This window comes from Lissotriton helveticus, chromosome 7 (genome assembly GCF_964261635.1).
Source record: "Lissotriton helveticus chromosome 7, aLisHel1.1, whole genome shotgun sequence".
Taxonomy (NCBI): Eukaryota; Metazoa; Chordata; class Amphibia; order Caudata; family Salamandridae; genus Lissotriton; species Lissotriton helveticus.
Genome location: NC_136068.1, coordinates 147,940,469 through 147,968,268, shown reverse-complemented (window position 1 = coordinate 147,968,268; position 27,800 = coordinate 147,940,469). Strand labels below are relative to the sequence as shown.

At 47.6% G+C, this 27,800-nt stretch overlaps 1 protein-coding gene across 4 annotated transcripts in view; it reads right to left on the bottom strand.

The window, feature by feature from the left end:
- Nucleotides 1-27,800, bottom strand: part of SYCP2 (synaptonemal complex protein 2) — a 2,783,385-nt gene that overhangs the window by 831,655 nt on the left and 1,923,930 nt on the right. For all 4 annotated transcript variants that reach the window (XM_078651823.1, XM_078651822.1, XM_078651824.1 and 1 more), the window contains one exon: nucleotides 22,001-22,053. In XM_078651823.1, the coding sequence (XP_078507949.1) occupies nucleotides 22,001-22,053 (53 nt within the window). The remainder of the gene's footprint in view (nucleotides 1-22,000; nucleotides 22,054-27,800) is intronic.

Here is a 27,800-nt window from a genome sequence, read left to right as displayed (position 1 = left end):
CGTGCTTCAAGAGCCTGGTGGGGGGGCGGGGGAGCCAGCGAGTGGGAGGGAGGGAAGGAGCATATGGGGATGGGGTGTGGGTGAGGGGGAGCAGAAGCCTTTGATGTGGTGTGCGAGGCCAAGCGCGCGGTGGAGAAGCGTCACGCTTCAAGAGTTAACATGCATTATGAGAAATCCGCTTGGTCAAGAGAGTTTGTTTCCCTGCTATAGGGTCGAGCTAATTAATCCCTGCGGGATTTAATAGCTCGACCTAAAAAGGGGTGCTCTTCTACCCAACCTTCCCCAACCCCCCCCCTCAAATGAAAGGGAATTAGACTAACCTGTCCCAAGAGACTCTTCATTGTCTAAGTGGAAGAACCTGGAAAGGCCATCTGCATTTGCATGGTCAGTCAATCGGTCTGCTCTAAAAACTGCTTTGTATAATCTGGAGCTTTTAGAATGGGTGCTGAGCACATTGCTTCATTCAGAGTGTCAAAATCCTTTTGACAGCTCACTGTCCAGTTTACTTTCTTGGGATGTTTCTTGGAGGTCAGTTCCGAGAGGGGTGCCACAGTGGTACCATCCCCCTTCACAAACCTCTGGTAGTACTCGGTCATGCCAAGGAATGCGCAAACTTGAGTCTGGGTGGTTGGAGCCTTCTAGTCCAGAGTAGTCTGGATCTTGGGTTGTAATGGTTGAACTTAGCCTCCATCTACAAGGTGGCCTAAGTATACAACCAAGCCCTACCCTATCTGTCACGTGTTTGCCTTGATAGTGAGTCCTTCCTTCTGTAGGACCTCGAGGATCTTTCCAAGGTGAATCAGGGGATCCTGCAAAAATGGAGCATTAGACAGCAATATCATCAAGATATGCTGCACTAAAAATTTCCAGACATCCAGGACTTTGTTTAACAGTCTTATGACTATGGCAGGGCATTCTTTAAACCATAGGACATTACAGTAAACTGGTAATGTCCATCTGGGATCGAGAATGCTGATTTTACTTTGGCTTCTGGGGTGAGACCAATTTGCCAGTACCCTGATGTCACATCAAAAGTAGGGTGAACCTTGGCTGCATCCAACTTGTCAATCAGTTCATCAGCCCTTGGAATAGGGTGTGCATCTGTCTTAGTGGCAGCATTGAGACCTCTATAGTCCACATAAAACCTCAGCTCTGGTTTACCTCCTTTGGAATGAGGTTTGGGGACTAACAGCCAGATTCATCAAAGCAAAATCGGCTCGCAAAGGGCTAGATTCTGAGAATCTGGCCCTTTGTGAGCGTTATTTTTGCATTTGGGATTCATTGTCCCAAATGCAAAAATCGCAATTCTAGAAATCGCTAACTTGCGATTATTTGCATTTAAGGAATCTCAATTTGAGATTCCTTAAATGCAATTCATGAACCATTTTAAAATTGCGAATTCGCTATTAGGGCACGCAAATTACCATGAAGAACAACTTCGTGGTAATTTGAAAAAACTTTGAAAAATGCACTAAAGTGCATTTTTCAAAGTTTCATGTTGCGCACACACATGCCCTTATGTGTGCGCAACATATCTGCACATATCAATTTCAGCGGTGCACCCTTGAAATCCTTGAAATCGCAATCTCAATTCGCGAATCGCTAATTGCGATTAGCAAATTGAGATTGTCTTCCCATTCATTCCTATGGGCCTCTAGGCCCATAGGAATGAATAGGGAGATATTCCTTAATTGCGACTCGCAATTTGCTTGTTCGCATTCTCAAAATAAGTGTTCGCAAGATATTTCTCCCTGAGCATGCAAACGGCAATTGGGAACAGGAAAAAAGCATCGCGAACAAGCAATTCCGCGTGTTCGCGCAGATTTTTTACCGTTTCGCGGAGATTTGCATAACGCGATTACGCAAATTCCGCCCACCCCTATTCTAAAGCTCTGGCTGGCATCAAGGTTTTTCATTTGCTTTTTCAATCAGCCATCCTGGAACAAATGGCAAGCATATAATCCATAATGTTAAGTTTGGGCTCTTTTAGAAACTTCTCCTGGCCTTCCCTCACTAGACTCAGTGGTCCCCAACTAGGATGGCCAAACAGAAGCTAAAAGGGCCTAAAACCCACCCCTTTCTGTGGCACCTCTCTGTAGGCAGAAAGCAGGCATGGCAAAAGGACATCCATCTTTTTCTGAGTTTGTCAGTGAGTCCCAAGATCATACATTTAATAGTCTTCTTGAATCTCTCAACCAGACCATTGGTTTGTGGGTGATATGAGATCGTAAGCATATAAGTCACACCACATTTATTCCACATTGCCTTTAGGTAAGCAGACATGAAGTAACTACCTCTGTCTGAAACCACCTCTTTAGGGAAACCCTTCCTAGTAAAAAATACTTAAAAGGGCTTTGGCAGCTGATGGAGCAGTGATAGCCATAAGGGGAACGGCTTCAGGTAACCTGGTGGCAGGATCCACTACCACCAGTATAACTCTGTTTCCACGTGCTGTTTGAGTGTCAAGGGGCCCAACAATGTCAATCCCTAGCCTTTCAAAGGGCATCCCAACCACTGGTAGTGGAGTTAAAGGGGGCCTTTGCTTTTCCCACTTCTTACTTGACAGAGAACAAAGGAGTTGCAAAACTCCTTCACTTTCTGATACATACCTGGCCAGTAGAAGTGGGTGACTAACCAACCAACACCAATTCTCCAAGTCTTAGTCTGGCCAAAATGCCCAGCTAGGGGGAAGTCAAAAGCTAAGGTGAGTAAGAACACTCTGCACTGCTGAGGCACTCCCACTCTCCTAGTCGCTCCAGGTTTGGGGTCTCTGGCCTCAGTATACAGGAGTCCTGCCTCCCAGTACGTTCCATGGGAGCTACTCACATCTCTCTTTTCCTGGTCAACAGCTTGCTTTCTCAGGCTTTCAAGAGTAGGATGGGTTCTCTGTCCCTGGCAAAGATCTTCTGCTGTGTAAGGCCCAAGTTCCAAGGCTCAGTTCCCGCAAAGGCTGACAAGTCTTCTCCCTGAGGAGAGGGAACTTGAGCTTGTGTCTCCTCAGAAGTCGGCGTCCCAGCCTTCTTGCCTTTTCTCTCCAATACCTCTTTTTAACCCAGGACTTTGCTTTATGCTCTTGTTTACACACACCTATTCAGGTATTCCCAGCAAGGCTGCATGGGTTCTTATCTCTACCTCAGCCCATGCGTAGGTCTCCAGATTATAGCCTAGCAGACATGCTAACCCTTGGGGAGAGAATAACCCTAATTCCACTAAGTACTGATGCAGTTATTCTGAAGTGCAATTGCTGAGCAGGTGCTATTTTATTGTCAACTTATAGAGCCCTCATTGTCTTGCACCTTACTGCCTTTCAACCAACAACCTAGTGATTTGACTGGGATGTCAACAAAATCTACCCAGGACTGACTAGAGGTTGTGTGTGTCTCACTGAACCTAATCATGTACTCCTCAGTGGTGAATCCAAAGCCATCAATGAGGGTATCCTTCATGAGGTCATAGGACTCAGAATCTTCATTATCTAGGGACAGGAGTCTATCCCTGCACTGTCCTGAAAATAACTCCTCAAGTAGAGAGCCCCAGTGTCTGTGGTGTAATTTCCTCATTTTACAAGCCCTCTCAAAGGCTGTAAACGTCTTTGTGATAATCATCACCCTCAACATATTTGGGGACAATACCTTTGGGGCTTCTGGGATCAAAAGTTTCCACTGTCTTCGTATTTAGTCTGCTGCTGCCACCACTCATGGGTTCTAAACACATCTCAGCCTTTTCTTTTTCTATAGCCAGGAGTTTAGCTTCAAGGGCGGCTCTGCTGGCTAGTCTCTCAAGAATTGCTTTTTCATAATTTAGCTCTTCTCTGAACCGGGAGTTGCCTGACCTACCCCCAGTAGGGGAAGGCACTAGAGGTACTGTTTTAGGGTAGATGTGAGGGGGTACCTCATCACATCACTTTCTCTAGTGAGCTTAGGGTGACAATCTCCTGGAGTTTTGTCCCCACTGTCATGATCACTGTCCACTTTCTCTTCTAGAGGGGTGTCAGGATCTTATGTTATATGGGTTGCATCAAACTCATCAAGGAGCTCCTGGAGCTTTGTTTTTGTAAGGTTTGAGCCAGTTTTGATTTTGCGGGCTGTACAGAGGTTCCTTAATTGCTTCATCCTAAAATGCAGATAAGGGGTCAGGTTGAGTTACTGGACTATTTCGTCTGAGGCAGACATTTTTAGTATAGTGGGCAACTTTTCAGAAAATGTAGCCTTTTTTGGCTATCTGGGGTAGTTCGCGCTTACGTCCCTGTAACATTTTGTCCACATAAGGTATCCACGCCAAATTTACGTCCTTTACTCCCAACATCCTAAAGGATTCTAAAGGTACCCAGGATTTCTGGATTCCTCTGGAGGGGACTGAGAAATTAGCCAAAACACAGCTACATTTGGTTTTTTGAGAAAAAATAGGAAAAAAGTGCTTTAGTCTTGGACTACCAAGCTCTCGGGGGTAGGGTGTTGGGAGAAGAAAATTGGGTCACCTGGGGCCGTGCAGTGGCGTCGGGCAATCGTTCTATCCACAGGAGCCCCTGTTATGGGCTTGGACCAAGTGCCCAGAAGTATGTCTATGAGGGCCTCATTGAACGGCAGCAGGGGCTCCGAAGAGTCCGCTGCCGGCTGAAGCACCTGAGTCAGGAGATTAGTCCTGACTGCCACTGTAGGAAGCTCAAGGCCCAAAGCCTTTGTCACTCTATGTAGCACACAGCGTAGGAGGCTCCCTCCTTTGTGGCGATGGTAGGGGGAGAAAGCATACCAAGGTCTGGAGAGGTATCCAGACCACTGAACGCCTCTATCCAGTCTGGCTCTTCCAGCTGGTCTGCTGAAGGGTCAACAGACCCCTCCCAGTCCTCCTCACCCTGCTCTGGCTGCCACTCAGGGCAAAAATAAACGCCAGGGTAGAACAGTGGTACAAAAGTACCGTCCGGCTCCGGTACTGGCGTCAGTCAATGCCAGTCCGGCTACGTATCCAAGTCGAGGGGGAGGCCAGGGTCGACGCCGGCCATAGACACAATCGGTGTTGTAAGGCCAAACCAGCCGGAATTGAAGGCCTAGAGCCCCCAGCTGAGTCCTCAGGGCCCGAATACACGCTGGCAGAGTCGGGCTGCCCAAAGATGGAGTGGAGGACTTCGTTAAATGCACAAAGCTGGGCACGGGATGCTCTGGCTCGCCGGAAGGGAGGGAGGCTCGGAGGCATCCCAGCAAGCTCCGCAAGCGGAGGCCAAGGACGATGACCTTCGGCGTCCCGCGCTGCGCCGGCCGACGGATGGGGACAAGGTGAAGAGCAGCGGTGCTTTGATGCCTTCTTCTTGTGCTTTGACACACCCGAGGACGAAGACTTCGAGGAGGAATGATGGTGGTGACTCTGCGACTGGTCCCGCAACCTCCCCCTCGAGCGGCGTGGAGCTGACTGCCGGGCCTCCAGAAGCTTTCGGGACCGGTCTTGCAAAGACTTCAGGTTCATGGCCCGACAGTGGGAGCACGACTTTGGGTCGTGGTCGCTATCCAGGCGCCAGAGGCACACGAGGTGTGGGTCCGTGACTGACATCAAATTGTGACAGGAGTAACAGGGCTTGAAGCTGGTCCGACGATGGGACATCCCTATGTGCACCAGGAGTCAAACAACTCGAAAAAGATGTCGGCAAAAGTCAAACAAGTGTTAGTCAAAAAAGACTAAGAGTACCACTCTCTTCGGAACTGCGCTGACTGGCGCGGAAAAAGAAATTACTGATATCAGCGGGCAGGGGCGGCGTCTAAATAGATAACGCAACGTCATCCTGGCGATCATGCCGCCGACGGCAAACGTGGAGTCACCGATGCCAGCTACCGATGCGCAGGGATACTGCTGAGAAAAAATTCTCTGGATCCATTCTGACAACTGGGTGTAATTCTAAGGTAAGGAATCTATAACTAATAGTCTCGCGGCGCAGCCGTACTGCAAGTAGCCAGAGGCCCGCCCCCTTTCATTACCACTGTGCAACCGCACCTCCTGGCACACACCTGGTTGCGGGATGAAGTCCCCTTGGCTACAGAGGGTCCTTGGGGGTCAACAATCTCTCCTTTTACCTCCAATGAGGCCCACCAGGGGGAGTGTTGAGAGGTGATTAGAGGCCCCCCTTTCTTCAACACTCTGCAAATGCGCCTCCTGGCGCACCACTGGTTGGGGGATGAAGTTCCCTTGGCTGCTGAGGGTCCTTGGGGGCCAAATCCCCGTGTGCCATGCCCCCAAACACAACCTTTGGCATAGCTAAGTCACCCCTCTAGGCAAGGTTCACAGCCCTAAGGCAGGGTGCACTATACCACAGGTGAGCATGAGCACTATGCACCTACAATGTCTACGTCCATTCTTAGACATTGTAAGTAAAGGAAGCCATATTGAGTACATGGGCTGGGAGTTTGTCATTACGAACTCCACAGCTCCATGATGACTTTACTGAATGCTAAGAGGTTTGGTAACAACCTTCTCAGCACAATAAACCCACAATAATGGCAGTGCTGGATTTATTGTAACAAGCACTCAGTGGACATCTTAGTGATACCTCCTGAAAAACGGCCAACACCCTAGTGTACAGATGACTGGTCTGCACCAGCCTGACACCCACAAACATGTTTCTGACCCACTGACGTAGTCAGGAACAAAGCCTGTTTGGGGTGGAGGTGCTTCTCACCTACCACCAATCAGGAACAGCATTCAGGGCGGTTAGCCTCAAAGGCTTCCTACCCTTTGTTATGCTAGTCAGGGCCTCTCCAGCAAGTGGCGATGCCCACCTGCCTGACCATGCCCCACTTCTAGTGGCAAGGGAGGGTGGGAAAATTAGTAGTCAGGAAAGGTGTGTCACCTCTCAGTCAGAACCACCCCTAGCTGAAGTGATCCCCTACTTTGAAAATCCTTCATGTTGGATGGAAGGATTTTAGCCAATCAGATTAGGGATGCCCCCATCCAAAGGAAGTGGACTTACAAAGGGTGTAGCCACCTTAAAGGTAAAAAGTATATTGGCTAATATCTGCAAGGACATGTACCACCCCTAAATTCAGTATTTAGGGGTACCCCTGAACCTTGATCCTCAGATCTGCGATGCCCTAAGAAGAATGAAGACATCGCTGTAGCCGACCTTGCAGAGAAGCCTGAAGATGACTGTGTTGGCCCTAGCCCTACCAGTCTGTCTCCAGCTTCGAAAAGCGTGCAACAAAAAGGCAACCTGTCTTGCAGCCAGCTACCTCTGAAAACCCTGGGAGGAGTGCTGCTTTTAAAAACACTCCAATCTCCCATGAGCAGCAGACCTGTCCCGAAGAAATCAACTCCTAGAACTCCTGTGCCATCTTGACCTGCAAGTCCTGCCCACTCTCCACCCGAGTCTGAGTGGCTCACCTATCCACTGAAGTCTCCCCAGTGACCCTGAATTCAAATCCTGCATTGGCTGACCTCTCTAGACCTCCACGATGGCGCATGCAGAGTGAATCCGAAGGTCCCACCAACCGTGACCGGCCCGGTAAGAAGAGATATGACGTTTAAAGGCACCCCTGCACCTGTAGCTTTGGGGAGCTTGACCAGTGGTGCCCCTGTGACCCCCAACATCCCAACTTGCCTGGACTGTTGCTGATTTCTGCTTGCACTCTCTGGTTCGACACCTGGAGCCTGTGTCCAAAAAGGAGAATCTCCATAGGATTGCATTGGATGCCTGATGCTGTGATGGCACCCTTAACCCGGCCGCCCCTGTGCCACTGGTGGCGTAGCTTTGGTGTTGCCTTGTGGTCCACACCTGAGCTTGCCCGAACCCTGAAACAGCTGGTACTTACCCGCAACCAGCTCCTCTTGTGGGTACCTTTAGTCTCCTTTGACTAACATTTGGCCCAGTGACCTCTGCACCCTGCTGCCCCAGTGCCGCTGGTGGTCCAGTACCTCCCTTGATCTGACCCTTACTCAGTGCTGATCTCAACCCCAAAAACTGGATGTGTACGTCGAGTCCTTACCTGTAAATGTTCATAACTGTTTTCCTCCCATAGGATTGCATAGTATTTATTGGTATTGCACTGTGTCTAGCTTTTATATTGCTAAGTTACTGCTACTGTTGATTTGACACCACAAAGTATTTTCAGTATCACTGTAAAGTATTTGGTTGCTTTTGTAAAAACATATTTTTGTACCTGAACACTACTGCTATTCTAAAACTGGTACTTACATGCAACTGAGTTTCTCAAGGTTCTAAAATAAAAGTAGCAAAGTAATATTTTTACACAAAAACAATTGGTCTTTGTTGGACCTAGGGAACACCCCAGTCACATAGGGTAGCTTGGCACTAAATGGGTAGGCCTAACTCCAAGGACATGTGTTAAGTTTGCGTCACACCCATCAGTAATAAAACATCCATTCACTCTAAAATAAGGACACTACACCAAGTTTGGAAAAATACGAGCTGTTTTATAAAAGATCTCTTAGTTGCTGACCTCTACTTTACGTTCAAATGTATATCAGTATCACAGTTACAATGAATTCAGTGCATTTACGCTCCTTGTTTATGTAAACTTCCCCACTCCCTCCTTCTTCTGTTACTCCGGCATTTCTGGCTTTACCTAAGAACAATGTCAATCATTAATTCATAAACCACCCCGGTTTAACACCTTGGGTATATCCAGGCAATAGGAACCTGGACTGTTACCTTTTTAAACACCATGTGACACCTTCCCCACAATCAAGTGAGAAACCCCAGGATTTCAGATACCAGATGCAATGCTACAATCAGCTCCTTTAGAGTTTGCTTATGTGTTTGAACAAGATAAAGTCACAGTTTTTCCTCCCCTTCCACCTCTGAAAGAGAATACAACATCAGACCTCAACCCCCCATCTTTATTAGCCACAGGGGCTCAATTTTCTTATCCAGCACTGTAGCGTTTCCCTGCTTCACTTATTCAACTGTCCTTTCAATCCTGATGACCTTCAGTCACGATCTTTCTCAATTTTGTCAGGGCTAGCCTTACAGTTACCCCCGGAATAAGGGGCGTGAAAGCGCTCCCTACTGGTCACGCAGCTGATCTCTCAGTCACACAACAACCCCCCTTTCTCCACCTTACTTGGGGCCAATTGAGTAATGTACGGGACCAGTCAACCAGCTCTCCTCTCCCGGCGGCTCCTCCCACGGAAACCAGGACAAGAGTTCTCAAAGCCGGCACCGAGGGGAGGCCGGTCTGGGGCTGCCGGTAATTCAGTTACTCGCGCTGTCTCCGCAGCTCCCTCGGCGATCGCGCCACTACACAGGCGCGGGAGAGCAGTGTCTCGGCAAAGCACCGCCTCTCTTCCTGCTCCGTCGATCGCTCACCGCTTCTGGGCCTGCGCGAAGATCAGCGCTTCCTCACTTTTTACCACAACCGGCCGCACTTCTGGGCCTGCGCAAAGATCAGCGCTTCCTTGCTCCTCGCCACAGTCGGTCGCACTTCCCTCGCACATGCGCCCTGCCCGGCACCACCTCCGCAGACACCCGCCTCCTCTTCAGAGACCCTTCGGGCGGCACAGGACGCTTCAATTTATTCCTGCCTTCTCTGTTACACCGGTAAGGCGGACTAGTGGGGATTGCCCCAGTCAGCGGCCAGGATCTGGGAAAGCAGGGGCAAGAGGGTCTCAAGAGGAGCCAGCTGTAGTTTCGTAGCCGACTTCCTCAGATGTCGAAATCCAACAAAAGGGCTCGGTCAAGGGCTAGGGGGGAAACGTCCTCACAAAGAGGTTGTCTATCTCTCTGATAAACTAACTACTTCTTGCGCGTCCACCTCCCCTCACCACTGCCTCACTCCTCAAGCTCTCTGGACTACACAAAATGGCTACCTTGCCCCTGTCCTTTTATAGACTGACCTCTCAGGGTCCAGTAGGGTCCAGAAGTTTCTGGAAGGTCTCTATATTATCCTATGGGACTTCCTCAGAGGATGGCAGTTATGGCAGTTAATGGCCACCATTTTAGGTACCTTCTAGTTATTAGTCAGGAAAGACACCTAGGCCTCAAGAAAAAGGACCATGAGGGCAAAGAGCACCTAACCCCTAGGACAACACCGTAAAAAAAAAATCCAGTGGACACAAAAAGATTAAAAGGTTAGGAGGGGCAAAAAGGGGACAAAATAAATAAATAGTTAGGAGGGACTACCCAAAGGGCAGACAGGTCTAACACGCGTCCCCCCCAGCTGAAAGTGGGGAGAGCTACCCAACCCCTTGGGAGTCCTCATCACTAAGGCGGAAATACCTAGAGAGACCGTCTGCATTGGCGTGGTCCACTCCAGGCCGATGTTCCACCCGGAAGTCCATTCCCTGTAGGGAGATGGACCATCTCAACAGCTTGGGATTTTCCCCCTTCATTTGCATCAGCCAACGGAGGGGTCGGTGGTCAGTCTGAACCAGGAAGTGCGAGCCAAACAGGTATGGCCGCACCTTCTTCAGATCCCATACCACCGCAAAAGCTTCCCGCTCAATTGCACTCCACTTCTGTTCCCGGGGAAGTAGTCTCCTGGATAGGAAAACTACAGGCTGATCCAGACCCTCTTCATTGAGTTGCGATAACACTGCCCCAATGCCATGTTCTGAGGCGTCTGTCTAGACAATGAACTCCTTGGAGAAGTCCGGGGCCCTCAGGACCGGTGCTGCACACATTGCCTGCTTCAATTTCTCAAAGGCTTGCTGACAAGCCTCTGTCCAGACTACCCGTTGAGGTTGTTTCTTGGATGTGAGCTCTGTGAGGGGCGCTACAATAGTGCCATACCCCTTCACAAAGCGATGGTAATAACCTGTGAGGCCCAGGAAAGCTCGGACCTCAGTCTGGGTCTTGGGGGGTTTCCAGGCCATGATTGCCTCAATCTTTGCCTGGAGGGGCTGCACTGTTCCCCTACCCACCAAGTGACCTAGGTACACAACTGACCCCTGCCCAATCTGACATTTACTGGCCTTGATTGTCAAGCCAGCTTGTTTCAGGGCCTGGAGAACGGCTTGCAAGTGATGCAAATGATCCTCCCAACTGCTGCTGAAGACGGCAATGTCATCCAGGTAAGCAGCGGGGAAAGCCTCCATTCCGGAGAGGACCTGGTTCACCAGCCGCTGAAAAGTGGCAGGGGCGTTCTTGAGCCCAAAGGGCATCACGCAGAACTGGAAGTGTCCCTCAGGCGTGGAGAAAGCTGACCTTTCCTTTGCTCCATCTGTAAGGGAGATCTGCCAGTACCCGGAAGTGAGGTCAAAGGTACTCAGATATTGGGCAGCTCCCAGCCGGTCCATCAATTCATCCGCCCTAGGGATCGGATGAGCATCAGTCTTGGTTACTGAGTTCAGTCCCCGGTAATCCACACAGAATCTCAGTTCTGGAGTGGTGCCCGGTGGAGCAGCTTTTGGCACTAGAACCACCGGACTGGACCAGGGGCTGCTGGAAGGTTCAATAACTCCTAGCTCCAGCATCTTGGTAACCTCACAGTGGATGCTGGCCTTCACCTTGTCTGACAGCCGGTAGGTCTTTGACTTCACTGGTGGGCTGTCTCCTGTGTCCACATCATGGGTACACAGGGGGGTCCTTCCCGGGACAAGGGAGAACAATGAAGAGTACTTCTCTAATACCTGACGGCAGTCCTCCCGCTGTTCAGGAGTTAGGGAGGGGGAGAGAATCACTCCCTCCACCGACCCATCCTTTTCCTGAGACAAAAACAAGTCTGGGAGAGGTTCGCTTTCCGCTTCCTCTCCCCCATCAGTCACCATTATCAAGATGACCTCGGGCCTCTCATGGTGGGGTTTAAGGCGATTAGCATGCAGCACCCGTAGGGACTGGCGAGGGGTCTTAAGGTCCACCAGGTATGTGGCCTTACCCTTCTTCTATAATACCTCAAAGGGGCCTGTCCAGCGATCCTGGAGTGCACTTAGCTCACCAGGCTCCATCACCCACACTTTCTGGCCAGGCTCCAACTCCACCGGGTGAGCGTTGTGGTCATACCACTCCTTCATTACTGCTTGGCTGGCCTCCAAGTTGTCAGAAGCTTGCTTCCACAACTTTGCCATTTGGCTCCTGAAGGCCAGCATGTAAATGTAATGTAAATGTAAATGTAGTTGAGCTTATATAGCGCACAGCTAGCCGCAGTGGGTTTCCCGGCGCTTGCTTAGGGGACCCTTCCTGGTATTCCCCTGTGAGATAGCAGGGTATCCACAAGGTGAAAGTCAGGCATCCCGCCGCGAGGGGCCGTTGTGGAGATTAAGCAAGCTATTGCCCAGAGTCGCAGAGTGTGAACCCGTGAGTCGAGGAGGCACCAGGGCCAGAATTATCAAGTCCGTGGAATTTTTAGCCCAAGACCCGCCGAGGCGGGGAATTGAACCCTGGTCCAGGACTGATCTCAACTTCCGGGTCTGCTGCCTCTAAACCCTGAGCCACACTTCACCACGTAGCTCACCACATCCTGGGGAGGCTTCCTGGGAGACTTTTCCCATCCATCCTTCACCAGGCTGAGAGGTCCACGCACAGGATGCCCATACAGAAGCTCAAAGGGGCTGAAGCCCACTCCCTTCTGTGGCACTTCCCTGTAGGAAAATAGCAAACAGGGTAGGAGGACGTCCCATTTCCTCCGCAGGCTCTCAGGCAGACTTCTGATCATGCCTTTCAAGGTCTTATTGAACCTTTCTACCAGTCCATTTGACTGGGGGTGGTAAGGAGTGGTGAACTGGTAGGTCAATCCACACTCCTTCCACATGGCCCGCATATAGGCTGACATGAAGTTGGTCCCCCTGTCAGACACAACTTCCTTGGGGAAACCCACTCGGGTGAAGATCCCCATCAGGGCCCTAGCCACTACAGGTGCAGTGACAGTCCTCAGAGGAATTGCCTCTGGGTACCGCGTGGCATGATCCACCAGAACCAGGATAAACCTGTGACCAGCCGTTGTTGGTGGATCCAATGGCCCCACAATGTCGATGCCCACCCTTTCAAAGGGGGTGCTAACGACAGGTAGTGGTTCCAGGGGAGCTTTCAGCTTCACCCCTGTTTTCCCACTGGCTTGACAGGATACACATGTCCGACAGTAGGTGTCAGACGCCACCTTCATCTGAGGCCAGTAAAAGTGGGGGACAAGCCGGGCAAAGGTCTTGTCCTGACCTAAGTGTCCTGCCAAGGGTATTTCATGAGCCAATTCTAATAGAAAGGCTCGGTATCGTTGCGGGACTACCAAGGCCCTTGATGAGCCGGGTAAAGGTACCTTTGGTTCACTGTAGAGGAGTCCGTCCTCCCTGTAAATGTGGTAGTGCCCTGCAACGTTCCCTGCTGCCTGGGCTTCGGCCTGTCGCCTCAGTCCCTCAAGGGTAGGGCACTCCTTCTGGCCCTTACAGAACTCCTCCCTGGTAGGCCCTCCCTCCACATGCCACTCAGCAGGAATGGGTAGGTCCTCCAGGGAGACTACTTCCCCCTCCACAGACTCCTGGCTCACCACCGCAGGTGGCCGATCCGTCATATGGGGCGTGGAAGCCGAAGCAGGCTTCTCCTGTCTTCGGGTCTGTCCCTTTTTGGCAGCGGGCTGGGCCATTGTTCCAGGCTCCAACCCAGGCGAACTCCCTCTCTGGGCAGTCGCAGACCGTGTGCTTACACAGGCCCAGTCAGGTGTACCCAGCATCTCCGAATGAGTCCGGTATTCCACCTCTCTCCAAGCATTGTTCTCCATGTCATTCCCCAGCAGACAATCGACTGGCACGGCAGGGCTTACGGCAACTCGAAGTGAACCTGCAACCCCTTCCCACTCAAAGGGAACCTCGGCCACAGGGTAGTGGCCCATTCTGCCGTCAGCCATCGCGGCAGGGTGGAGTACATTGGGAATCACCTGCTCTGGAGACACCAGTTGACTCCTCACCATAGTCATACTGGCTCCTGTATCTCTCAGAGCCTCCCCTCTCTGGCCATTGATGGTGATCCATTGCCAATACTTGGTAGTATTTGGGGGCACCTGGATCTTAGGAACCATCTCCCGGTCTCCCAGGGACACTAAGGTGACACCCGCCCACTCACCCCCCTTATCTAAGGGCAACTCCTCCCCGAGCGCTACACTAGCTACTCCCGGGGCTTTTCCTCCAGTGGGAGGGGGTGGTCTCTTTGGGCACTTGACGTCTCCCTTATAATGTCCAACACCACCACACTCAAAGCAGTGGACAACCCTTGGCTGCTGACTTTGGCCAGGATGAGGGTTTCTGGGCGGGTTAGCCTTAGGCGTGAATCCTGTTCCCTTACTCTGGAAATTATTTTGGGGACCTTTAGAGAACTCCCGCTTTTTATCTCCCCCCTCCTTCTTCTGGGGGGTGCCCTGTCCGGCCCTTTGGGAATCCCCTCCAGTCCCCTTTGTGGACACCCGGGTACTTGCCCAGATGTCCGCCTCCTCTGCAAGCTTCCGGGGGTTGGTCAGCTTGCTGTCCACCAGGTGTTGACGCAGCTCGGGAAAACATTTCTCGAGTAGATGCTCTTTGAGAAAAAGGTCATACAACCCCTCATAGTCCTTCACCTTGTTGCCCTGTATCCAGCCCTCCAATGCCTTCCTCGAATAGTCCAGGAAATCCACCCAGTTTCGGGTGCTTAATTTGTGACTCCCCCTGAACTTTTGGCAAAAGTCTCTAAGCTGGGCTGCAGAATAATTTTCCAGTTCTTCCAGAGCAAATTCCATTTTGCTGAAGAGCAATGTAGGGACAAGCACACAAAAAGAATAGATTCAAAAGAGGCAATTTGAAGCTTCCTCCACCCACCACCAGGAATGAATTTAGAAAAAGCAAAAGTAGTAATTAGGAAGTCCGCCAGGACACAACTCCAGGTGTAGGCCTGTGGGGTATGCTTTGTTACTTCAGAGTAGACGCAAACACAGTTCGGATCCCACCGCTGGACACCAATTATGTTGGACCTAGGGAACACCCCAGTCACATAGGGTAGCTTGGCACTAAATGGGTAGGCCTAACTCCAAGGACATGTGTTAAGTTTGCGTCACACCCATCAGTAATAAAACATCCATTCACTCTAAAATAAGGACACTACACCAAGTTTGGAAAAATACGAGCTGTTTTATAAAAGATCTCTTAGTTGCTGACCTCTACTTTACGTTCAAATGTAAATCAGTATCACAGTTATAATGAATTCAGTGCATTTACGCTCCTTGTTTATGTAAACTTCCCCACTCCCTCCTTCTTCTGTTACTCCGGCATTTCTGGCTTTACCTAAGAACAGTGTCAATCATTAATTCATAAACCACCCCGGTTTAACACCTTGGGTATATCCAGGCAATAGGAACCTGGACTGTTACCTTTTTAAACACCATGTGACACCTTCCCCACAATCAAGTGAGAAACCCCAGGATTTCAGATACCAGATGCAATGCTACAATCAGCTCCTTTAGAGTTTGCTTATGTGTTTGAACAAGACAAAGTCACAGTTCTACCTCCCCTTCCACCTCTGAAAGAGAATACAACATCAGACCTCAACCCCCCATCTTTATTAGCCACAGGGGCTCAATTTTCTTATCCAGCACTGTAGCGTTTCCCTGCTTCACTTATTCAACTGTCCTTTCAATCCTGATGACCTTCAGTCATGATCTTTCTCAATTTTGTCAGGGCTAGCCTTACAGTTACCCCCGGAATTAGGGGCGTGAAAGCGCTCCCTACTGGTCACGCAGCTGATCTCTCAGTCACACAACAACCCCCCTTTCTCCACCTTACTTGGGGCCAATTGAGTAATGTACGGGACCAGTCAACCATCTCTCCTCTCCCGGCGGCTCCTCCCACGGAAACCAGGACAAGAGTTCTCAAAGCCGGCACCGAGGGGAGGCCGGTCTGGGGCTGCCGGTAATTCAGTTACTCGCGCTGTCTCCGCAGCTCCCTCGACGATCGTGCCACTACACAGGCGCGGGAGAGCAGTGTCTCGGCAAAGCACCGCCTCTCTTCCTGCTCCGTCGATCGCTCACCGCTTCTGGGCCTGCGCAAAGACCAGCGCTTCCTCACTTTTTACCACAACCGGCCGCACTTCACGTCTATCTATATATCATATTAAGGAGAGAGCTCCCATCGCAATCAGATACCGGATATGAATGAAAGAATATAAATTTTGTTGAGCGCGAACTTAACCCAGGGGCATCACATCACTACGGAAGGAGATCAAAGTAAGATATGTCCAAGGTTTTCAGGGCTTAGATGTTAGGACGGGTGAAAATTTGATTTTCAGGGCTTTGCAAAATAAGGAGTGAGTTTCCAGAGTGGCAATTGGGGAGGGAAGGGAATTCCATAAATTGGCCCCTATCAGCGAAAAAGCCCTGCCCCCCCACCTAGCTTTCCTGACCCTGGGAACAGTTACCTGGTTTTTGCTTGCAGATCTCAAGACCTTGCCGGGAAGGTATCTTTGAAACATTTTAATAATGCCTTCTGAGCCCCTATTGTGGACAGCCTTGTGGACCAGGCATATGGCTTTGAACACAATTCTACTCACAAACCAGAGCCAGTGCAAGCTTCTGATGGTAGCTGAAACTGAATGGAATTTGGGGAAACATCTCACCAGCCAATCGGCGGCATTCTGCACCATTTGAGGTCAATGTAAAAGCCCCTTGTTTATCCAGAAGTAAAGGGTGTTGCAGTAGTCCAATCTAAACACCACAAGGGCCACCACTGCCTGTTTCCATGACAAAAAGGAGAGAAAACTGAAGATCTTCCTGAGAGTCCGTATCATCCCAAACACATAGAGACAGTTCTATTTATTTGTGAGCTCAGGGAAAGAGAGGAATAAACAATTATGTCTAGATTCTTGGCACTGAGACAGGGGCAAGGACAGGACCCAAGAGTTTCAGGCCACTAGGCCTCCGACCAGATATCCAACTTATCTCCAAAAATAAGGACCTCCGTTTTATCCCCATTGAGTCTTAAGTAGTTCTCGACCATCCATGAGGCCACCGCCTGCATGCAATTTTTAAAATTTACTGCAGAAGCTGAGACACTATCAGTGATGGAAATCATGATCTGCGTGTCATCAGCATAGGATAGCACTTCTAGGCCAAAGGACCGTACCACGGTGGCGAACGGGGCTACATAGATATTAAAAAATGTAGGACTCAATGAGGATCCCTGGGGGACCCCACAAAACAATTGTTTAGAGGCAGAAAGAAACTGGCCCATCTTAACTTTTTGTGACCGGTTCAAGAGGAACGATGAAAGCAGGTTGAGTGCGGAGTCCTCTATCCCTATTTCCCGGAGCCTGCCAACCAGTCTACGAGGAGAAATCGTATCGAAGGCTGCCGGAGGATCAGTAGGTGGTGTGACCAGCATCAACCTGTTGTCGAATGTTGTTAAAGACACCGGTAAACGCCGTCTCGGTACTGTGTTCACTCCTGAACCCACGCTGCGAGCCATCTAGCAGTTGGTATTCTTCCAAGTAAGAACTGAGATGGCGGTTAAAATGTTTTTCCAGGATTTCAGCTGGAACAGGTAACAGGGAAATAGGTCGATAGTTTTTTAATTCTGTCGGGTCCAGAGAGGCCTTCTTTAAAAGTGGTTTTACTACCGTCGTTTTCCAGGCTGTGGAAAATTGGCCAGAGGAGATGATGGTATTAATGATCGCGGTCAGAGGTGGTACAATGACTTCCCTTCCTAACTTCAGGATCTTAAGAGGACAGGGTTCGAGAGGGGAGCCAGATCTAATCCCACCTAGCAACAAGTCAGTTCCCTCTTGGATAATGGGAGCGCAAACGGCAATCCATCAGTGGTACAACCAGAGAATCCAGAAGGGGATCAGAATTAGCTCCCGCAGAGTTTGACTTCTCCAAGGAGGAGTATATGTCCTTAATTTGAGCATAGAAAAAACCTGCCATTTTATCACAAAGGTCCTGAGAGACCTCGTGTTAACATTGGTCGTGGAGGCTAAAAGGGAGTTAATCATAATGAAGAGTTCCCAAGGGGATCTGATAGATTGCGTCATCATAGAATAATAGGAGACCTTTTCCTCAATAATAGCTTGCTTGTATTCACTTAACCTGAGTTTATGCAGATCCCTTTCGGCTATAGTGGGGTCCCTGCGCCACTTTCTTTCCTGATGACGGCAGACCTGTCTGAGCTTTCTCAACCTCTCAGAGAACCATGGGGTTCAAGGGCGCTTTCTTGCCGCGTAGTGTTTCTTGAGAGGGGCAAGAGAATCTAAGGCTGCCATCAACCATTTGGAAAATTCGTCATACACGGCATTGACATCAGTGTGAGGGGGGCAGCAGTAATTGCTGAGTATATTGAGGAGATCCTCCTTACTAATCCGTTTCTCTTCAGCTCCACTCTGTTCTTAAGGTTAGGGTCATTGTTAGAAACTATTATTTCCAGGATGGAAGGGATAGCAAAATGGTCAGACCAGGAGAGTGGAATGGGATCCATGACCTCTATCCTAGGATCATTTGAGAAAATCCCATTCAAAATATGTCCTGCCGTATGCGTAGGGCTCTTCACTAGCTGAGGGAAACCACAGGATTGCATAACTTCCAGGAAGGCCTGCGTTTCAGGGCAGAGGGCTTTCTCCAAGTGGAAATTAAAGTCACCCAGAAACGTAACCTTGGAGCTAGCTAGATAGAAAGGGCTCTATTTGGCTACTGAAGTTCTGGGAGAACTGAGTTCCAGGTCCAGGAGGCGGGTAGGTAACCACGCCAATAAAACTTTCGGTAGGTAGAACCTTCAAAGAGAAATAGAGGGCCTGATAGAGATCTAAGGGAGAAGTGAGGGCCTCGGTAAAACAGGAGTAAATGTCTTTATACATTACTCCTTATCCCCCACCCAACTTCCCTTCCCTATCGAGTCTTGCAAAAAGATACCCACTAGGCGTGCCTCCACTAAGTTGGGACTTGAGCAATCTCTGGCCCAGGTTTCAGTGATGAAAACCCAATCGGGTTTACAAAGGGACACAAAGTTGTTAAATTCCATAGCATGTTTGATAAGGGATCGGGCATTAAGGAGATAGCCCATGAAATAGTGTTTCAGAGGCACAGGACTGGGCCGACAGCTATCCTCAAAGGGATAGTGGGCTGCACCCATCAGCATATCTGATTGCGACGGGAGCACTCTCCTTAATATGATGAAAAATTAAAGAATAAAGCAGAATACTAGCACACAAGATTTGGACTGATACGTTATGATTATATATATATATATATATATATATATATATATATATATATATATATATATATATATATATATATATATATATATATATATAGGAATCCACAATCCTGAGGTGCCAGAAACAGCGCACGGGCACAAACCAGGTACAGACCACACAACGAGGAGTTAAAGGTAGATGAAGTGCTTTAATCCATTGATGGGGACGGCAACATGACGCGTTTCGTCCGGGAAACCCGGACTTGATCACATGGCAAAACCCAGAGATTTTAGTGGTTTAAATACTGGTAGTCGCGAGACTCCTCCCATAACATAAATAACATAGAAGAAATATCCTTCAACATCAGTTATGGTTAACCATTATATACAAAGGTACAAATTCATGCATAAAATGCAGAACATCAAACATTCAATTAAAAAATTGAAAAATAAGTTTGTTTGATAAATAAAGGGCAAGTGCCCAAAGGTCAACCACAGTGTAATCTGCATCATAACTAAGCAGTGTAAACTGATAAAATGGGGTCAAGACGATAAACCAGTATGTAGGAATCAAAACCACCTAAATAGATTATAAGTGCAAAAGTTATAGTGCAAATAACATAATCCCAAAGTTTGGGAGAGAGCAATATATATCCAGGTGACAACCTGGAGCAAGATGTACACAAATGTGATAAAGTGCATAGTGCAAGAAAAGTGCAAAGTGCGGCAGTACATTTATAAGTTTGGGGGGAATAAAGTGATCAATGACTAGCAGCAAGGAATCGAACAAAACTTACAGAAACATAGCAGCACAGTTCAACTATTAAAATATGGTAATGAAAAACATCCATTGTATCCATTTTCATAGAGTTTTAACAGTAAATTCAATCTTAAACCATCCTCAACATAGATAGAATAAAACCATATAAAAGGTATAAAATCTATATGTTAAGATAATGCATATGATGGAGTAAAATATTTACAAAAAGTTTTTAAGATCTTCCCCCATGTTGAGGCCATTAGGAATCTTGCTATTTAACCTCAAAATATATTGGCTTTCCAACTGTCTAAGTCTTTTCTCTCTATCCCCACCTCTCTTATGTGGAGGGACCGCATCAATAACAAAATATTGTAAGTCATTAAGGTTGTTATTGTGCACCAACTTGAAATGACGTGCCACAGGGTAATTGGGATCTGAGTTTACAATGGCACGAAGATGCTGTAAAATACGGTTGTATACTTGCAGCTTAGTGCTGCCGACGTATTGCAACTCACATGTACATTTTAACACGTAGACAGCATGATCAGTTTTGCAAGTATACACATTATTAATTTGGATTACAGCATCCGTCAGGCCCTCAACAAATTCGGTGGTATTCACACCGAATTTGCATGCCCGGCATGAACTACACTTTCGAAAACCTGTTTTGTTAGAAAACCAGTTAGGTTTTGTGTTGGTCTCAGGACTAGTTCTAACTAGAGCATCCCTCATTGAGGGTGCTCGACGAAAAGTGATGCTGGGCACATCTTCCAACAAAGGGCCTAAGACAATATCAGTTTTCAAGATGGGCCAATTAGACTTTATAATTTGCTTCATCTTTTTTTGTTGATTATTAAAAGTAGTGATGAGGCGAATAGGAGGTTTCTCAGATGTGACAGCAACCTCCTCTGATGTTACTACAGTGGGTTGCTCTGCTGTCACTTCTGTTTGGTAAGACAAAGCCCTTTTAAGAGAGTTGGTGAGGGTTAAAATATCATAGCCTCTACGTAAAAATCTCTGGTAAGATCCATTCAGACAATTCATGAGGTCAATTTCGTTATTGCATATACGTCTAATTCTTAAAAACTCCCCATAAGGGATGCTTTTAATAAGATGATGCGGATGGTTACTCTGGGCATGTAAAATGGAATTACCAGCTGTGGACTTTCTGTACATTCTAGTCATGATTTTATTTTCTCTGATGTAGACCTCCACATCTAAAAAGTTGACTCTTGTATTATGGATGGTAGCAGAAAATTCTAGATTTAAAGAATTGTTATTGATGTTATTAACAAATTCTTCGGCTGACGTATTGCAACCTTGCCAAATTATGAAAACATCGTCAATGAAGCGCCACATTTTCACAATACCTGTTTCATCTTCATCCAAGCAGTCGCGGATCCCACCCAGGACGTGCCTCTCCCACCAGCCCACGTGTAAACACGCGTAGCTGGGGGAGAAGCACGCACCCATGGCGACACCACGCAGCTGCTGGAAGATCTCATTGTTGAACAGGAAAAAATTATTTTTAGGGCACAGATCTATCATCTTGATTAACATTTTACTATGCTCAAAATACCTAATGTTTCTAGTAGACAAAAAGTATTCAATCGCATTCAAACCATCAACATGATTAATAGAGGTGTACAAGGATGTAATGTCCATGACTAGAAATAAGTAATTCGGTTTCCATACAACTTCTTTCAATTTCATCAGAAAGTCACCAGTGTCTTTAAGGTAACTGGGTAATGCCTCCATATATTCATGTAAAAAGAAGTCAACATATTTGTATATATATATATATTTCTTTTTTTTTAAGGCTGTATACTCATATGCGTGATAAAGGTGAATGTGTGGTAATAGACATGTTGTAATTGCATGCTTGGGTCCTTCATGCATTCCTCCAGTAGAGGTCTCCCAACTCAACTGCAGGTATCTAAAGATATTAGGAAAGGACACCATACCCGCACCTTTTTGTGGAATGCTTCATCATTGGTGTCCTATTCCTTTTCAGGTAGATACATTTGAGCTGGATGGACTCACCCAGTTGTGGAAGTTCAAAATTTGTGAATAAAGTTTGTGCACATCTAAAGCTTTCCATGATAAGCATGCCAACTTTTGCATTCAGTAAGCTCAATAATTACGTGCCAATTAGCATTATCTACTTACTTTTGTTTCTCCTCTGGTTTTAGCTTTCTGAAGACATTTGACAGGTGATGTATCTGCAGGTGAGAAAGAAAACATCTACTGTAAATATTAAACTGCTAAGGAGCATGTGTGCTTACCAAACAAGTGACTTACAGTAGGGAACACCTCTTTTCTGTTAGGAACTCTATGTAACTGAAACTCCTCACCAAGTACTGGACTAGAAACTTTATTAACAATTCCCTCATGTTCTGGTAAGTGGCGATGTGCGACTCAGTATCAGAACTATCTCAAGGTAGATGTGACTTTCTGGCCACTATGTCTGAGGGGAGAGGACGTGGTGTAATGGCTAGAGCGGTCCACCTCAAAGCTGGGTAAGCGGGTTCAAGTCTATGATTCTGGGCAAATCACTTAATCTTCTCTTGCCTCACAAACCGAATGTACCCGTCTCTAACACAACTAGTGCTCATGTAAAGTGCTCTGATACCTTCGGTTCGAGTTTGCGCTATATAAAACTTAAAAAATAAAACCTCTACACACTGAAATCAGTTTCATTGTGATCTCTGTCAGTGCTGTATGACGAAAAGTCCATATAAATCAAAAGGACAGTGTGCAGAAGTTTCATTGGATCTTAATGAATGCGTTACTTAACTTTGGTAGAGACAATATCTAGTCACAGATTCCTTACCTTAGAATTTTCCCAGGTGTCAGATGGATCTTGAATATTTTTCGTAAGCAGTGCCCCTCCGCGCAGCATATAGGCACCACCTCTGCAAGCTTACGTCAGTTAAGTTTTGTGACTTTTCACGTCAGAAGTGCACAGCCATGAAGTGCACTGGAACTGGTGTGTCCAAACTAGGACCCTGAAAGGGATTAACCCCAACCCTAGAAATCTGTCCACAGAGTGGGTCGGATGGGTAGGTCGATAAGGAATCTGTGGCTAGATATTGTCTCTACCAGATAAGGTGTTATTGAAGGTAAGTAACTTGTTCATTTGACAGAGACATCCAGCCACAGATTCCTTACCTTTAAATAGAGGCTCAAGCAATACCGTCCCCAAAGGTGAGTCTGCGGACAAATTTAGACTAGGAAGTCCTGCAGGACTGAAAGGGCGAAATGCCCGTCCCTACAGACCTGACTGTCCAGGCACTAATTCTTGGTAAATGTGTGCAGGGACGCCCAAGCTGTTGCCTGACAGATGTGCAGAACTGGAACTCCACTGACTAACGCAATGGTCGCAGCCGTAACTCTGGTGGAATGAGTTATTAAGCCTTCAGGTGTCTGCTTCTTTGCCAGTGCGTATCAGATCTTGATGCAGAGAACTACCCATCGAGGAATGCACCTCCTGACCTTTCTTAGTATCAACATACCCCATGAAGAGTTGGTTGTCCATCTAGAACTCTTATGTCCGGTCAAAGTATAACGACAAAGCTCTTTTTGGGTCTAGAGGGTGGAGTCACTCCTCTTCTTTAGAGGGGTGTGGAGGAGTGTAGAAAGTAGGCAAGGTGTTACCACTTATGGCAGAAAAGAGGCCCTAGTGCGAAGCACCAGTTTGTTAGGAAAAGCTGATAGGAAGGAAGGCTTGGATGATGAAGTCTGCACCTCATTCACCCTCCTGGCCGATGTAAGCATCACAAGAAAGGAAGTTTTAATGGTGTAGGAAAGTGCCCTTTTTGACATGGTTATCTTCCACTTTTTGCCTGGTATTTGATGCAACGTTGACATAAAGTGTGCTAGGTTCCTACTAACCAAATCCAAGCACCAGTGTTCATTTCTAAACTGTAGCATTGCTCCAAAATTGGCACCACTTTAGGCTCCATGTAAGTCCCTAGTAAGTGGTACACCTAGTACCTAGGTCGCTGGGACTTAAGAGGGTCTCTAAGGGCTGCAGGATGAATTATGCCACCCTAAGGGACCCCTCACCAAGTTCATGCAACCTGCCATTGCAGCCTGCGTGTCTTGGTGCAGAGAAAGGTGAAGAGTCATCACGGTACACATCCCTGTGTGCCATGTCTGTGAAACACTACATGTGTTATAGGTAAGTCACCTCTAGAGCAGGCCTTACAGCCCTAAGGCAGGGTGCACTATACGCCATGTATGGGCAAATCTGAATGAGTAGATATGCCCCTGGGATATCTAAGTAAATTCTTAGGTAACACCAGTGCACAGAGAAGCCATACCGAGTACATGTGCTGGACACTCATGAATATGAGGTACCCAGTTATATGATGGCTTCACTGTACCCCTAGATGTTTGGTACCAAACATCCAATCTTAATAAACCCACACTGATGCCAGTGTTAGATGTTTAATTAATGCACCCAGAGGACACCTTAGAGATGCCTCCTGTAGACTTACTGACTACAGGGTGTTGACTGACTGGTCTTCACCAGCTAGCGACCACAGATACGTTTCTGGATCCGAGGTGATCGCCTTTGCTCTCGGGGGTCAGGAACAAAGCCTGCTCTGGATGGAGGTGTTTACACCTCCTACATGCAGGATCTGCATTCCAAATCTGGAAGCTTCAAAGGCATCACTACCTTTGCTATGCAACCTGGCCTCTCCAGATAGTGGAGATGCCCACCCCCCCTGTCCAGACCCCACTTTCTGGCAGCAAGACAGGAGAGAAAATGTATAAGATTAGGAGGTGTGTCCCACATAAGCCAGCACTACCCCTAAAGTGGACTAGCTGATGTGAACACCACCATTTAAGATTCCTCCATCTTGTTTTGGACAGAATTAGGATTCTAGTGTCAGGGTTATGCCAACTTCCCATAGGAAGTGGTCATATAGAGGGTGTGGACAGCTTAAAGGTAGTCTGCCCAATGGCTACTACCTGTAACTGCACCTAATGCCCATAAATTGAGTATTTAGGTGGCACCCCTTAACTCAAGAACTCAGATTTAATTGATCAAGAGGCAAAGGACAGCGAAGAGTCACTGCCTGGTGATTACTGCAGAATATCTGTGGACTTTTGGCGCAAACCCTGTCTGTTGGAACCTCTCTCGACAATCGCAACAGAGTGACTCGTCCTGCAAGCAGGAGATCTTGGGTAGGCTGCCAGCACTTTGAAAATCGCCAACGGTCTCCCTTAGAGTAGTACTGCTACTCCTCTGCAGCCCAGAGGCACCAAAGACCAGAGTCCGCTCCACTGCCTTGCATCTCCCAGCCCAAGTGAAGCCACAGACAACCAGGAAGTCAGAGAGTCAGATCTGTCTCCCCACCAAATGCGAAGAGACCAGGACCACCCAGAGTCATGCAGCATCAATACCCAGATTACCGGACCCCTGCACCAAACACCAATAAATCCAATCTGATTTTCACTACACCATGACCAAGGAGCCATTGAGGGACGTCAGCACCACTGAAGCCCACTTCGTGAGTGGCCCAGCTGTCCAGATTTTGCCCTTGCCAGATGTTTGTTCTAACTTTTGAGGATCGACTTTGGCCACAAGACCCAGTTGACCTAATCACTCTATGCCAGAGCGCTCAGCCTCGGTACCAAAGAACCAGCTGTGCCCCCTTGCTCCACGACCCAAGCCCCCATTGGGGAGCTCTCTGACTTGTCCCCAAGTTACCCTGTGCAGCCTGTTTTCAGATTGCCCCCTTTTCCGCAGCGCACAGCTACCAACCTCACCAGCACCCTGCTTCCAGCTAAAACGGGCAGTTCCCAAAGAACTTCTGGTACTACTTTGGACCGTGGCCCACTACAACACGAAACTCACAAAATGATCACCCTGGAAACTGACTGTACTTACCTTAATAGATACATATCTTTTGTGTGTAATGGTGCACAACTTCGAAAGATTTATTTACCTGTACAAATTGATAACAAGAACAGTACTTACTTTTGAAGGAAGTTCTTGGTTGTACACCATATATAAAAAGAAGTGTTATTTTTCTAATTTGGTCTTGGATTTATTCTTTGAATGCGAGTCTCATTTATTGCCTCTGTGAGTACAACAAATGCTTAGCACTACCCTCTGATAAGCCTAACTGCTCACACAAACTAACATAAAAGAGAGTGTTAGTAATATCTACTTTGATCTCTTTAAACCAATTAGAGATCCACTGGACTCTCTACACAGTGTACTTCTTTTAGTGCCTATATAGAGAGCCAGCTTCCTACATTGGTGGATCAGCGGTGGAGTCTACAGCTTTGTATTTGCTGATATCACTTGGTCAATAAGTGACTACAAAAGCAAATCCCAAAATTGCCTTTACTTAAAGAACAAGTTACTTTTCTTCAGTTACGCATTATCTTCTAGAGACAGAATCTAGCCACAGATTCCTTTCTTTAGAATATACCCCAGGTGCAACACTGGATCCGGAAACTTTTTCCCACAGCACGTCCATGCATGGGCCGAGGGCATCGCACAACTCTCTATCGTCGTCGTGCATCTGATGTGTTGTTGATGGAATTCATCACACTCCCCCACTGACATCAGTTTCTTCCATTACTGTTTTCAATGCTGAAAACGCAGATCCACATATAGAAACTGCCTATTGAAATAAATGATACTCTTGTGTCAAATAATCACTGGATCCTTCTTTTTCTTTAGGATGTGAATGACCATTATGAAATCTTTGAGACAAAATAAGAATCAGTCTGCATAGAGGGGAGGATGGAAAGGTAGTAAAGGAATCTGAGGCTAGATCCTGTCTCTACCAGATAATGCATTACCAAAGGTAAGTAAGTTCTTCATCTGACAGAGACATCTAGCCGCAGGTACCTTTCTTTAGAATCAAATGCCAAAGCCATACCATCCCTGGAAGAGGGTATGCGAACTGAGACCACAAAAAGTCTCTTACCATAAAAAATATCTGGTCAAGAACAAGAGAAAATGACCGGACATTCATAATAATTTAGGTGAGCAAAAAAATACTCAACCACATTACACGCAGAAGGAACAAGAGATAAGTAAAGGTGCAAGACATTTAACCCATGGGAAAAAAACACCCATGTTAGCATGACAAATCTGTGTTGTAGGAGAGTAGGGTCTGCTTCCTATGGTCACCCCCAATTTTTGCTGTGATTCTCTGTTTTTTCGACTTTAATGTGGCTGTGGGCCTGCTAATCAGACCCACAGCCCAGCTGTTCTCTCTCTAAATTGATACCATGCACTTTAGGTGCATTCCAGATTGGTCACTGGGTCACCCTTGTGAGCCCCTATATAGTGTACCATAGGTACCCAGGGCATAGGTGCACCCTAGGGCTACCACGGGCTGCAGCATGTATTGTGCCACCCCTGGTTTGCCTTCCAAACTGACACCACAGGTCTGTTCACACAGCCTGGGTAAGGTGGTGTAATACCCCTTACTTAGATATGGTATACCGATATCTACCTTTACATATAGACACATATACACTTATAAGCCACTCCTATGGTAGGCCTCGACAATCCTGGAGGCAGAGTGCTTGGTTTTATGTAAGAGGGTGCTCTGGCATGAGCTGAGCCCCTCTGCAGCTTTCGGAAACATCTCCTTATAGCTGTTCTATGATATAGCCATACCATATACTCTTAAGTGCATTATAATACTCGCGGTTAATGCTAACTTTGGTTTGGCTTTATCAAAACTTGTCGTGTAAGGTGTCAAACACTTTGGAATACTACCCCCCTGCCAATTCTGGTCGCGGGGATAGCATTCCACCCTTCTAGAGGGAAAAGACGTGTGTTACTGCTTTACCCGATTAAAGTGAAACAGAGCCTCAGCATCACAAAATGGATGCTCCTGCCACAGACACAAGTCTGACCTCCTGCTGCTGGACGAAACTCCGGCAGGGGAGGCCTGGACAATAGGTTTCCTGTCCAGGGAGGCGCTTG